Here is a 14,546-nt window from a genome sequence, read left to right as displayed (position 1 = left end):
AGTACCTATAATTTCTTTCGGGTAATATACGTTCATAAGTACGAGTATGGGGCTATTCATAAATTACGTCGTTTCAAATGGGAGGAGGGGGGGGGGGACTGGACATCGGATGATGGTAGCATGACGTAGGAGGAAACAGAGTCATCCGAAGCATGATTTTTGGATGATTTGAGGGATGGGGGGGTCAAAAATAGATGACGTAATTTATGAACAGCCCCTATGTACATTTGCACTGCATTTAGTATTTTCGTACTTACCAAATAACAGTTTTAGGACTTTATAAGTTAAGTACAGTTAGTGTTGTTATGGTTGATTTCAATATGCTTCACGAAGGATCAAGAATATTTAATCCATCATTGTAGTGCGAGTGTGGTAGAAGGGATCGGAATACTGAGCTCGCACGGCCTGCCGCAGCGCGTAAAATACCTAAACTCGCTCAACCCCGAAATGTAATAGCACTCTTAAGCTACGGTCGTACATTTAAAACGTATCTAGACAAAATAAAGGCACTACAGATTAGATTCATGAAATTAATGGTTGACAAAAAAACTAAAATAAAATGTAAAAGTACTTCATATGAACAGCTCTTTTCAGAATGTAAAATTTTAACAGTTCATGAAAAAGTCACGTTATTTTTAGCCTTAGATCAAATGTGTAATGATGAGTTTAAAATACCTATTGTCAATCAAAGGTTAATAAGAAACAGAGATAGTAATAAATTGCTGGTACCTAGTTTTACGAATTATTATGGCCAGAGATGTAGGAAATATTTAGTCCCTAAGATCTATAACGAACTACCGTCGGATTTAAAGACCACAAGGATGACAAAACAAACATTTAAAAAGAAATTAAGTAGTTTTCTATTAAATAAGATAAAAGATCAAGTGCAACCTATGTAAACCATACACTAAGTTTTTTTTTTTTTATATTGTACGCTCAGACCATAGAGTTGACCCCTTAACTTCATACCATAAATAAAAAGTATTTGTTTAAAAATGAACCTTAATAGCTATCAATAGTTTTCTAAATTGTAAATGCCATATTGGGTTACGCATGCGGTAAAGGGTTAAGTAGATAAGTTTAAGTTACATATAAATAAACTACCTAGTACTTGCATATTAAGCTAATTATAATAGGAGCCTCGTCTGCCAACAAACCGCTATGTGGTTTGGCAGAAGAATGTATTGTATCTAAATGTAAGTAAGCTTGTGAATAAACGCTTTATTTTTTTTTTTTTTTTATTTTAATCGAGCCAAATAACTATGTTTAGTCGCGTCTCACCGTCCGCTGGTCCCTAAATATGCGTCTTTGGCTCAAGACGAATAATTATAAATACCGAAAATTTGTAAACTTACCTCTGTCAGGCGTGACTCACTCCGCGATTTCGTCGCTTTGCTACAGGTAGTTAAAAGTACATCCGTTCGGCCCCAATTTTGGGGTTTGCCATAAGCCGCGCGTGGCGCTGTCGCCACCTAGCGGCCATATTCTGTGCTGATCGTAACAGACGCGTTTTGTTAGAGAGTGAGTCTTCTGTACTTAGTACTATTATTTATTCTGTGCCTCTTTTTTAAAGCGGTAGGTAGACCGAACTTCCTACCTGAACCCCAAGTGTAAAGTTCATTCCATAAATGATGACACACGTTAGACCGGGCCGGAGCTTCCGACGCATCGTTTTCTATGGAAAGCATCACGTGATCGCCTTTCATTTCATGTCATAGGATAGTAAGCCCCGGAAGCTCCGGCCCGGACACGGCCGTGTGGTCGTAATGTGAGTCATCCTTAATAGCGTGGCTAGCGTTTTGTGTATTTTTGTATGCGATTTTAACAGCGTGCCAAGCGGGACGTTTTGGAAACTCAAATTCCCATACAAAATTACACTACGCGTACATCACGTCAATATATCGAATGAAGTTTACACTAGCCTCACTAGGGGTACAGGAAGTAGGTGCTTCGTATAAATAAACTATACTAATCGAATTTTCTATTGTTACAGACATGCCGTCCTGACGTTTAGAAGCTGCGAGTGATATAGCAAACATACTTACACGACATGTAAACAAACGTCACAATGCTCCTAACCATCTGCAAATCATGCCAGTAGTAAGTACAGTCGACGTCAAAAATATGTTTACATTTTTCGCCTTATTACAAAGGAATGAGGTACAAAAGAGTAAACATATTTTTGACTTCGACTGTACCTATTTATATTGTATTTATTTGTATTGAAATTTATTTATTACTTCTATTTGTATATTTTACATAATAAACCTTGTATATTAGCTACAGTCAGGAGCCAGAAATAGCTAAGCGTGCGAGGCGTTTAAAATGATCTGAACACAAACTTGTTGCTAAAAACTAGAGATGCCCCGAATAGTGGTTTTAGCCAGAAAATTCGGAATTCGGCCAAAACCCATATTCGGCTAATGTCTCACCCGAAGCGCCGAATATTCGGCATGACATATGCGAACATTTTGAATCAGAATTATTATGAAAATTGTTTGCCAACTAAGCGCAACGTGTGCTAAGAAGTTATATTTTTTGTTGAACAGATTTAATGAATGCAGTTAGAGTCAATCAAATTAGATTTTTACCACGGGGATAAAAATAAAATATTTTGTAATCAACAAAATGCTTAAAAAGGGGTCTTCGTATTTGACTAATTTCCACGAATAGGTACATTTTAAATATTAAATATAGGTACCTACTTAATACCTAGCTTTTGGTTATTTTAATTGTGTAGTTTTTCTTTTTAGGTTGGTGAAACCGATGTTCGGTATTTGGCCGAATAGTAGGCATCATTCGGCCTAATGTCGAATATTCGGTAAAGTGGCCGAATAGGCTGAATACCGAATAGTTGCCGAATATTTGTGGCATCTCTACTAAAAACAAAAAAAAAATGTAAAATTATTAAGTACCTACCTAAGTATAGCAAATTTGTACACTATTCACAGCCAAGACACTAACCGTGAATAATCTTCACAATTTTCCCAGTCCAGTCACGCCATGATAAACCTGTAACTGTCACCTGTCAAGATAAGTCACGGTTTCATGACTCAACTCGAAACGTACTATCGACGTACGATCCACAAACTCACTTAAAGCATTTTTCTTCTGAAGCAACAGTTTGTCGTACAAATTTATATAAGAAGTTCATACAGTCGCTAACTACGCAAGGAGTTGCAAATTTTTGTGTCCTGCGTATAGAATTACGCCATTTGATTTTAAACTCTCTTGCTAAGAACATTAAGTCGAATTAATTTGTGGATCTTAGATGAAATTGGACCTTAATGTTTCGTGACTTGTTGATAGATGATATTTTACATATATTTGTAAGAGGAACAAAAGGTTTCATTGCAAAGTTATATTTGCAGCTTAAAGGGGCGCTACTGTCATACAATTTCAATGAATATAGTATGTGGTTTTGTTGTTTATAAGTTATCTACCGGCAAACATAACTTTGTAGTGCTAGAGTTTGAAAAACAGTCTCGAAGTTGCTTCTCGGATGTAGGTAGGCGTGAACAGTTTAACTCTATATTTTAAATTGTATAGTAAAGTTTAATAATAAGTCAAAATCATTAATTAAAAGTGCATGTGAAAATCAGTGTTCTAACTTATTAAGTTAGTTAAGTGATGTCATTATGCTTACTACAATTTTATTTCATGAACATTCTGTGACTTCAAAATTGTTAACGTTTTAATCAAACCATATCAAAAAAAAGTTTTCTAAGACATAAAAGTAATCGTGTGCAATGTGGTTCCTGGTTATTATACTGGCCATAATTCTTGGTGTCCTGTAAGTTCCAAATTTTCTTTATCTAATCTAATAATAATCTACATTAGTAGGCTCAGTAGTGGACTGTCATATTAGGAAATGGTTAGGAGTTGGTCTGTATCATAAGTTCCAAACTTTAGGATTTTATCAACTCAATGCTCGTCAAGCTAGTTTGTAGCGTGTGTCAAACTTTATTTGAAGACGGACTACCCCTAAAAATATAATGAAAATGAAATGAAATGAAAACATTTATTTTTAGGCAACTATTGGCCCATAGATAAATACCTTAAAACTAGCATACATATTATTACAAAATATATCTTAAAACTAAAAACACAATTATGGCTGCGATGCAGTTCGCAAACCCGCAGTGTCAGGGAGCCGGCCGCGGAACCGCCGGAACTTGACACCCTTCGGCCAAAACTCCTCCTTGGTGAAGGTCGCTAGATGTTCAGTCGGAACGCTCAGCACAAAAGTATTAAGATTCACACTGTGTCGAGATTCCAACTTCACGACCCTCAGGATGAATTAGGACTTGGCTTGGAATATGCTTTGTTTTTCGAAATTTACCAAGTAATAAATAAACTCTATAAATCGCTTTCGTAAACACTTAACCCCTTATTGAATTGCACAACGGGATTTAATCGCATATAAAAGTTTGAAGATTTACCTCCGACGTTTTGAGGAGGACGGCGTTGTCCCCGTGGTCTCGGCGAAGACCCCCGAGCGTTTGTCTCCGAGACCACAATGGAGACAACGCCGTCCTATTATTTACCATTTCAGTTGGAATTGTCTATAGGAAGGTACCAATTCCGTTAACACCACCCCGCTGCACCAAAAATGCTATAAAATTTACGATGTCTGCTAATAAGTTTCGAATCTAATCGATTTAAATAATTGGCGCTTTCATAATCTGGCTCGTTATTAGGTATGTAGGTATTCAATTGTTCAATGGTTTCCTTCAGCGGATTAGAATCGTAATTCTAGGAAATCGTATAATTTATTGTATTTGAAAATAGTTAACATTGTCATATTTTTACAGCTGCCTGGAGACGATGTACTGGAAATGCTGCGAGGAAAAGTTCTGCTTTGACAAGAAAATCGCCGCTTACAAGTAAGTTATTCACTTGTGTTCAAATGTAATTGTTTGGGCCTCCAGTTGACTTTTTTTCCAACGTTATTCTTAATGAGATTTATTTATGTGTGTTTAGAAAAAAAATCTTTTTTTCTATTAAATATTATTAAAAACTAAAAATCATCTAATGACTTGATCATTCAGGTTAGGCAAATGGTTGTCAACAGGAACTAGTTTAATAGATGTTATAACGACTATTTATCTAATAGTTATTACAATTATCATCGTTCAATTAGCGTGCCTGGTGCTATTTAATAGTACGACAATATTTCTCATTCTTATTATACACATTCTGCATAGGTGGCATCTTAATGTTAAGTGTAATGTCTGTAATCAAGTAATCACGTGCATTGATGACATACCATACCAGATATTAACAGAAAGTCAGAGCAAATTTCTTGAGACACTTGGTTGATATTGTTACACAATCTAAAGAGCCTGAGTAGGTACCTACTAAGTTAGGCTACCTACTTATTTAACAACAACCTTTCCAAAAATATTCATATCTGCAAAAACCCTCTAAGGTGTATGTGTAGTTTCCAACGCGCATTGGGCCCTCGCGGGGCCTCTAGCGTGTAACAGGAGGCTTGTACCTATTTTTATTATATACTTTTGAATTCCAGACTAGACGATGACCGTCCGAATGCATACTCGAACGGCTACGCAAACATGGGCGCGAGCCTGGACAGCGTAGTCACAGAGCAGCCCATCAACAACAACCACCTGCAGCAGAGAGACATCATCGGACGACAGCTCAACGAGCTGCCTATACATGCTGACAAACTGTATGAGGTAACTGTGACTTTCATTGGTGTTTATTGTGGTTTATAGCAAATAACAAATAGCAATGTTTATTGAGAGTTCATACATTTGAAATCCATCATCAATCCTAAGCTCTAATGTGAAGACCAGTCACAGTTATCCGTATTGACCTTACGCTTATTGTGCTGTTGAAGCAAATATTTTGAACTTAATAGAGAGCTGTTGTCATTTCATTTAGTTTTTTGTCAACACAATAAACGAGATTACCTCTAATTGAAGTACAATAAATCAGATCTAAATGTTCAAGTCAGGGCGAGCAATAATAACAATTCTAATATTGTTCCTTACTCGTTTCAGGTATTCTCCAAATCTATGATATTTAGAGACGACCACGAATTAAAATCCAAAGGCAGCAACGACTCTCTCGACGAACTTGAAACTAAATCAGAACCAGACTACTTAGACAGACCAAATAGAACCAAAGTATATTTCGAAGATGAAGTGGATTCTCCTGTCACTGACTTTGAAATTATGTTCAAAGATGAACTACTAGCAGGTCACGACATGTTCAAAATTGAGGAAGAAGAAGAAAGTGATAGTAAAAGCCAAGATACTGAAGAGGGCCTAGTTATGAATGTAGAAGTAAAGAAACAAGATGTAATAAAACCTACTACAGTGACAGTCAAAGATGAATCCAAGATAACGACTCAGAGTTCCATTTATAAGTACGATCCCGTGTCAGTTGTGGCTTTACCATCTTCACTGTCTTTACCAAGAGTTGAAAGCGTTAAGGGAATCCTAAGATTAAAAGGCGACAGTATGCCTAGAAGTTTCAGTGCCAGGGCTTTGGAAAGAGTAGACAGTGGCAGTAAATTAACAAGACCAAGTCTTAATAGAGTAGAGAGCTTGAAAAATATAGACCCTATGAAAATGAACAAAGTATTATCACGAGTGCCACACAGAAGTGCATCTTTCTTAAATATACCAGAACATTTAATACCAGAAAAGCCACCGTTGACAAAGAGTAAGTCTACAATAGGTGTGACGTCTTTAGACCAAGAAGTTAAACTAGGAAGGTTGCCGGACACGCCAATAATAAGGAGTAATAATCTGCCGAGATTCTTCGCCGATAGTCCTTCACTTCCAGAATATAAGGGCGATACTAGCTTGCAAAGCATTAAACAGAAATCTGCACTGATGCTGCAAGAAGATTATAGTATGCCAAGGTACTACGGTGCAGCATCACCAATGGAAATAGCGCCAGTCCATGAAAGCAAGTCTATGCCTGATTTGAGGAACCCCACTTCTACTGGTAAAGTTAGTAAAAGGTTAGTGAAATTAAGGAGCAGGTTGAAACCTCTAGTTATCAGAAAGAATTCGGATGAGAAGTTATAGTTACAAATAATTTGAGAAGAGCTACTTCTTATATACTTCGCTTTTTAATTTATTCTTGGAAGTTGTTCAATTTGTAATGTTATGAAGTTTAGTGATGATATAATATATTTGATGTTAAACTAGAAGAACGAACATAAGGATCAATTAGTCTAGACAATAATATAATATACTGTAACCAAATTGTGATGAATGAGAATGATTGTGATTTCTACAGTAGGATAGTATTAATTTTAATTTATGTTGAACCTGCACTGGTGGCCATTTTCAATAATTTGTGCAATTTTATTATTTATTTATGTAGGTATTGGAAAACCATTTCCCGATTGTTTGCTAAACAAAATATGGAACTGTGTAAAATTAAAAATGTATCTATAGTAGGATAAAGTCAAATGGAGAGAGTTACACCGACAAGTGTCTAACTCTTAAAACGACCACGATCTATAGGTAGTTGCTATAACCCTTTTAAGTTACCTTTATTTTTGTAAGACTAGCATTTTGTAAGTACTTACAGTTACTAGTTTTGTCACAAATAAATTTCATATTTTATAGAAAATATTGAAAAGAACATTTTAATTTTATTAGGATTACCTTGATCAGTATTTATTGCTCAAAACTTAAGTACCTTGATAAATGAAACTGAAATACTTAATTTGGTTATATGTAACAACAAATTATTTTCTTGTAGGTGATCCGTTTTATTTTAGTATAATTTATCTACTTTAATATTTGGTGCCGAGATAATTCGAACAGAGTATCTATTTACTTTTTTTATTAAACAAATAATTTAAATATCAAAACAATGGAAGAATTTTGGAGTTTTTTTAGTTATTAATATTTTTTGATGAATATTGTTATGTAAATTACAAATAAATAACTTTTTAAATAAATAATTCTACGTAATGTTCATGCTCCATATAACTTAATCTTTAATTTGTAGTACCTACCTGCATTAGGACATTCGACAAGTAATATGTTATTTTTCTAGTCATTTCATCACTTAGCTAAAATACAATAACATATATATATATATATATATATATATATATATAATTATTATGTTCTATTATAAGTAGATTAATAAGATCTGCCGCATGGAAATGTATTTTCTTTTAATATTGCCTACGGATTATACTAAATGCGAATGGAGTAAAATATAGAAAAATACGTTTGGTTTCATTAATAAAATCATAGCTTTCCCTACATTGGCGCGGTATCTAATTTCTTTACAAAGTTGTAACAATTTTTGCATTAACTGAATGTATGAAGAGTAATCGACTAATGCATCACGCATCTTCATATTATATTAAATTGGAGATAAAATAGATTGGAAGAAAATACCGATGAAAAAAGCGCACAATTTATTACATAATCACTATTAAATACAATTTCCAGTGTACATTATTTAGGTATATATTTAAAAGTCCAACGGTATAATTGTAAGAAATACATTAATAAATTTTAAAATTACAGCCACTAAAATGACTGGGAAAAGTGAAACATCTAATACTCGTAATAAATGTATTGTTCTTTTTGATCTAATAATCTAAAGTATAGATTCTATACTATATATTTTATTTAACTTAAACTAGTATGAACAAGGCTTCGTTATATAATTTACTTGAAGGATAAGAAACATCTAAGATGAAATTTTAAGGTTCTACTTACAAAGGCTTAAATCTAAATCCCGAACGGCAGATACAGGTATATCTGGAGACTCCGAAGTCCTAATATACCTAAACCTATGCCCTTCTCCTGGTTAGGATTGCTTAGAACATTATGACTAAGGATGAAATATTTTAAAATTGTATCACAAACAGCTAAATTCATAAATTATCGCCTTGTACTAATATTGCAAAATGTTTACAATTTATAGCATTTGTTCACTTACTTTACTTTTGTTACACATTTTCAAATACTTACAGGGTGATTTTGTTATATCTGACCAAACTCTGAAGGGTGAATATGTAGGTCATACTGAACAACTTTTACCATCTTCAATTCAAAATTCAAGAGTTCAACTATGGACACAGAATAAATAAGTACTAGGTACAAAAGACTCACTCTCTAACAAAACGCGTCTGTTACGATCAGCACAGATATGGCCGCTAGGTGGCGACAGCGCCAAGCATGGCTTATGGCTTTCCCGAAAATTGGTGTGGAACGGATGTACTTTTAGCTACCAGAGTACCTACCACGAACCACGTTCGACGTATTGCCTTTCTGTCGCACTTGTAAATTCGTACTTAAGTGTAACAGGGAGATAACACGTCGAACGTATAGGTAGTTCGCGGTAGGCCCCCTGTAGCAAAGCGACGAAATCGCGGAGTGAGTCACGCCTGCTATGGAGCCAACCCCGAAATCGAGAAAAACAATCAGGTATAGAAAACATTGATTCACCGAAATGTATGAGACAGCAAATTTTTTGAGTTTGGTCAGAGCATAGACAAAATATTTGGTCACAGAACTCAAGAGAATAACAAAACCACCCTGTAGAATTAAAGAGAACGCCTGCTTGGATATAATAGCAAAAGTTATTTCTGTCTACCTTGAGACTAGGTAATAAGGCGCTGCCGTAATAGTTAGTTTAGTATCATTCTACTTTACCAACCATTAGGTATTTAGAAACAACGGATGCAATTAGTAAAATTAATTTACTTAACTGAAAATGTACACAATAAATGTGACTTATGGAGTGCCATTTAGGGATTTACGTTATTCCTAACTATTTTTAAACGATATCACATCACAAGTAAGAAGGTAAGTATATAGTTTTTACAGAAGCTCTACAGAGGCCATTTGTATTTTTCCTACTAGAATTTGGTAATATAATAATTAAAATTGTAATCACAGTGAATACAGAAAAGTAGGCTGTCTTCATAAAGGTTTACTTGTCACATAGTAGAGTGGTCTAAGCTAACTTTGCACCTTTGCAACTTTTGCATTTGTATAGAACAAAGTGCAGGAGATTCATTATAAACGTCATATTTTCATAGATTTTTTACATTAATTAGACATTTCACATTTCTTCATTATAAATGCCATGCAGAGATTGCAGAATTAGCTTGGTCCGACTATTTTCAGTTTTTTTATGGGAGCGAGGATATATCTTTCTACACACTTTAGTTTAAATTCGATCATACAAATAGTTATGTACCTATATTTTACATAATAATACTTTACTAAACAGTTTATAACTCATAAAAAAGGATTAAAATTTGGCCACCTGTTTTTTCTGCGACCGAACATCGATGAAAACGCTCTATGATTTTATTTTCACTGTGTAATGTACAATGATCGTACATTTTCCAGCATTTTGGTGCAGCGGAGTGGTGTTAACGGAATTGGTATAGATAATTTCAAATGAACTGGTAAATTACATACATACATATAATCACGCCTATTTCCCGGAGGGATAGGCAGAGACCACGGATTTCCACTTGCTACGAAATTAAGGTTAATATTAACGCTAATTAATCATTAGGGTTGAAATTATTTATACTAATTCCGTTAACACCACTCCGCTGCACCAAAAATGCTGGAAAATGTACTGTCTGGTAATGAACTATAACATAACGATATCTTACCCGTCTTAAAATAAATCCGTACATGGCGGGAAGAAGCTGATAACTCGAGATATTCTTTTGAAGAAATAAACATAAAATATAATTAAATAAGGTTATAATTACTTCTATTTTTTCCCGCCGTGTGCGGAAATATGTTTGATAAAAATTGAGGGAAATTAGGGGGGATAAAGTGAAACACCTTTTATACATCCCCTTAGTTAAAAGGCTGCTGATGAAGGAACATCGATGGTAGTTTTTATTTCAGCCCTCTAAAAAACTTCAACACTATAATTTCTATGCAAAATAACTAAGTTAAAGTGATCACAATTAATTTATGATGGGCATGTACTATGATTTTATATATATACAATTTAATTCTACACTTATAGGAAACTTTTTACACTTTACAATGATTTAGAATTATGCTACGCAACGTTTACAGTTTTTTCAACTGGTTATTTTATATTAGCTACTAGAGTCGGACCGTGAAAAGTCTGCAGCGGATTTGATAGCCCACGCAGTGCAAGTGTTATTTATACGTCATAATTTCATAGAAGTTGGACATTTAAAATAACATTTGCACTGCGTGGGCTATGAAATCCGCTGCAGACTTTTCTTGGTCTGACTCTAGTAAAATCCGACCATCTGTGACCATCACCGGAGTGTGGTTCGAATGACGGTTTATACTCTATTAAAAATAAAATAACAATGCCAAAATAGGAATAATGATCTTATGATGCTTATGTGCATAACGCTCGCCTATATTTAAGGATATTTGATTTAAATATTTTGTAAATAAATATGGCTTCAAAACAAGCAAATATCCTGTGTGGATTACCAAACAGCACGACAAAATGCAACAACAATGTTCTTAATAGTAACGTAGGTACGAAGTTGCGTCCCTCCAAAATAAATATTTAATATAAGGCTAGTAGTGAAAGTAATTATATAGCATACAAATTAAAAATAAATTAATATTCGGCGAGTCTAAGTACAACTAGAAGTACCAGAGTCGAGTTTTAATAAAAGCCTTATAAACCCAGATTTCTTCGATGACGGTCTTGGCAAGGCTTAGCGATTACCACGTGACGGCTAAAAATGATGACCAGAATATACATAATAGTCAGTTGGCACAGTTTCTAAAAAAAAAACATCGTATTAGAAAAATAATCGACCACAACAGAATTTGACCTTTGCAATGCTTTCTGCTGAAAGGGTGTTAAATGTAGTCGATTAATAAGGTTTAATTAATTATATAACTTAGAAAATTCAGTATTTATATTACACATAAGTAATTGAGACATACCTACATATAGTGTTGAAGGATGATTTACCTACATACCTATATGTATGTAAGTTATAGTTCGTCTAGTAATTACCAGAAATCGTAAATTTTATAGCATTTTTGGTGCAGCGGAGTGGTGTTAACGGAATTGGTATAGTAATGGTTGTTTGGTTGGTAATGGTAAAGGGTAATATTAACGTAATTAACGCTAATTAATCATTAGGGTTGAAATTGTTTATACCAATTCCGTTAACACCACTCCGTTGCACCGAAAATGCTATAAAATGTACGATGTCTGGTAATTACACTACAGGAGTAATACTAGTAGTAAGCTTATCAAAGACATCAGCTAAAAAGATTTACATTTATGTACTTTTTACAAAAAAACAAGATCCTACAATAAAAAAATATTTCAAAATCTTGTTTCGCAGTTTTGCATACTATATTGTTATTTATAAACAGCTATATTTTATATTTTTCTAGCAATGAATTATTGCTCTATAGCTTAGTATGAAAAGGAGACTCTTTTTCTACATAGGTGTGGACTAGATGTTTCGTACTTTGTAATTTTACAAGCTAACATATTTTTCAATAAAATTATTGATTCTTGTAATCGTACATGGGTATTTTTAATGCTACCATGTATTTTAACTTGATTATATAAAATTTAAGATAAAATAAATATTCAGTTATACCACAATGAAACTAAATTATGTTTAAATAAATATTTAATAAATTGTGTCCCATCTATGATTAAAAGAACCATAAATTTAAAAGGTTTGATAACAAAATCTAAATATTAATACTGAAATGACGCAGCTACAACCAAGGGTCATTTCGGCCTGACTTAGAATTAAACTATTAACTCAGATCGCAAAATTGTACCTACTCAAAATACTGATTCTCTAATATACCTACAAATAATATGTTAAATGATACAAAGTCACAAGTATGTAAAAACTGCATAAATGATATTTATTACCGCTTACAGTAGGTTTTTTTTTCAGTTGATCAAAAAGTCCCACTATATTCATAGGTTTTTAAACTACTTTTTTATATTGATTCGTTCAAAATTTGGTAAGTACCTAGTTATCAGACATCGTAAATTTTATAGCATTTTTGGTGCATCGGAGTGGTGTTAACGGAATTGGTACAGATAATTCCAACTGAAATGGTAAATTAAGGTTAATATTAACGTAATTATCGCTAATTAATCATTAGGATTGAAATTGTTTATACCAATTCCGTTAAGACCACTCCGCTGCACCGAAAATGCTATAAAATTTACGATATCTGGTAGTTATTAACTAATTCAAAATGCCGCGAATAGTATTCTTTTTATTGAATGGGGTTTGCTTAAACAAGTTTTTTAGAACTACATAGTTGAAAACATGAATATGTCCGTAACACAAAACGGGTAAGAATTCACAATAGTTAAGTGTGAGATTAACAAACGTCGGACTATAGGGGGCAGTTTGAGGGCAAAGTAAGGTTTACAAAAAAATCTTAACTTGCGAGTATTATAATGTACCTAGTATTTGTAACATAGTTAATTAAATTAGTTACCCGTTATCATTTATTCATCTTTAATGTGTAAATACTCTTTGAAGTGATGACTGATAGCCCACTGAAGTGGCCACTTAAAAAACAAATAAATTGCTGACATGCGTCATTATGACTGTTGTTCATAATTATATTTGTTGGTAGAGTGCCGTCTAATCAATAGAAAGATTTGCTTTATTTGTTAATTTGCATATTTATGTACTAGGTACCAAATACTAGGTACAAATACTCGAAAGTGAATTGATTGATTTGCGAACCTTACCTATCATTCTGACATGCCACGAAAATGCCCGCTGGAGTCCGACGTATGGAGATTAATATCAGTTTAGTTTTAAATCTTTGTGGATTGTTGCATTTTCACTTACCTACCTATCAGTTATGTATGAAGGCCTGAATTAAGTCAAAAATTAGTAAAAAAAAGTCTAAATCAGCAATTATGTTTTGAAGAATCGGTATATATGAGTGTTTTATAGTCAAAACCTATTGAAAGAAATCATCTTTTAGTTGAACCCAATGAAAGCTAAAATGAATCGGCCAATTGATAAGAGCCGACATGAGATTTTTTTAATCTTTCTATTTCTCATAATGCTTTTGGTGCCAGCAAAATCGGTCAAAAATCGGTAATAATAGAAAAATTTACCTAATTAACAATGAATTATTTTTTTATTGTTTTGCGAATAGTATTCGACTGAAAAAATGCTTAAGGGATAAAAAATAATTCTTTACCTTCCTTCAATAAGTTTAAACTATTCACATAAAGGCCTTTACAATATAATTACAACAGCGTATTGTCAATCCACTTTTGAAGTTACACTCAAAACAACCACTCAGTATTTCATCTTTGCTTTTTCTAATATTAAAATGTGACGAGCTAAAGGATTGCCAAAATTTAATAATGTGGCCTAATATAATATTTTAGCGACATTTTGTAACTGTAGGTACCTAAACTTTACTAATAAGTAGATAACTTATAAAAAATAAATACTTAAAGTAAAAGATCGTATAACAAACCAATTTTGTCAGTAGAAAAAGCGGCATATTTTAAAGAGGGTTCGCTGTCCCATAAAAAAG

At 33.6% G+C, this 14,546-nt stretch overlaps 1 protein-coding gene and 1 long non-coding RNA gene across 3 annotated transcripts in view; both read left to right on the top strand.

Annotated features, from left to right (window-relative positions):
* The window catches only part of LOC134678645 (uncharacterized), a 45,570-nt gene extending 37,588 nt beyond the window's left edge, over positions 1-7,982 (top strand). The window contains exons 2-5 of one of the 2 annotated variants that reach the window (XM_063537300.1): positions 1,994-2,100; positions 4,815-4,886; positions 5,531-5,699; positions 6,027-7,982. In XM_063537300.1, coding sequence (XP_063393370.1) covers positions 2,069-2,100; positions 4,815-4,886; positions 5,531-5,699; positions 6,027-7,064 — 1,311 coding nt within the window. In that variant the 5' untranslated portion in view covers positions 1,994-2,068 and the 3' untranslated portion in view covers positions 7,065-7,982. Of the gene's footprint in view, positions 1-1,993; positions 2,101-3,734; positions 3,794-4,814; positions 4,887-5,530; positions 5,700-6,026 lie in introns of those variants that run through there. The other variant, XM_063537295.1, reaches the window with a different exon arrangement.
* Positions 7,983-8,638: 656 nt separating this feature from the next.
* Positions 8,639-12,260, top strand: LOC134678908 (uncharacterized). Its single transcript, XR_010100263.1, has 2 exons — positions 8,639-10,380; positions 10,808-12,260. It is a non-coding gene; the product is annotated as an uncharacterized LOC134678908 (long non-coding RNA).
* Positions 12,261-14,546: the final 2,286 nt, after the last annotated feature.

This window comes from Cydia fagiglandana, chromosome 2, assembly GCF_963556715.1.
Source record: "Cydia fagiglandana chromosome 2, ilCydFagi1.1, whole genome shotgun sequence".
NCBI classification, from domain to species: Eukaryota; Metazoa; Arthropoda; class Insecta; order Lepidoptera; family Tortricidae; genus Cydia; species Cydia fagiglandana.
This window is presented reverse-complemented; position numbering and strand designations above follow the sequence as displayed.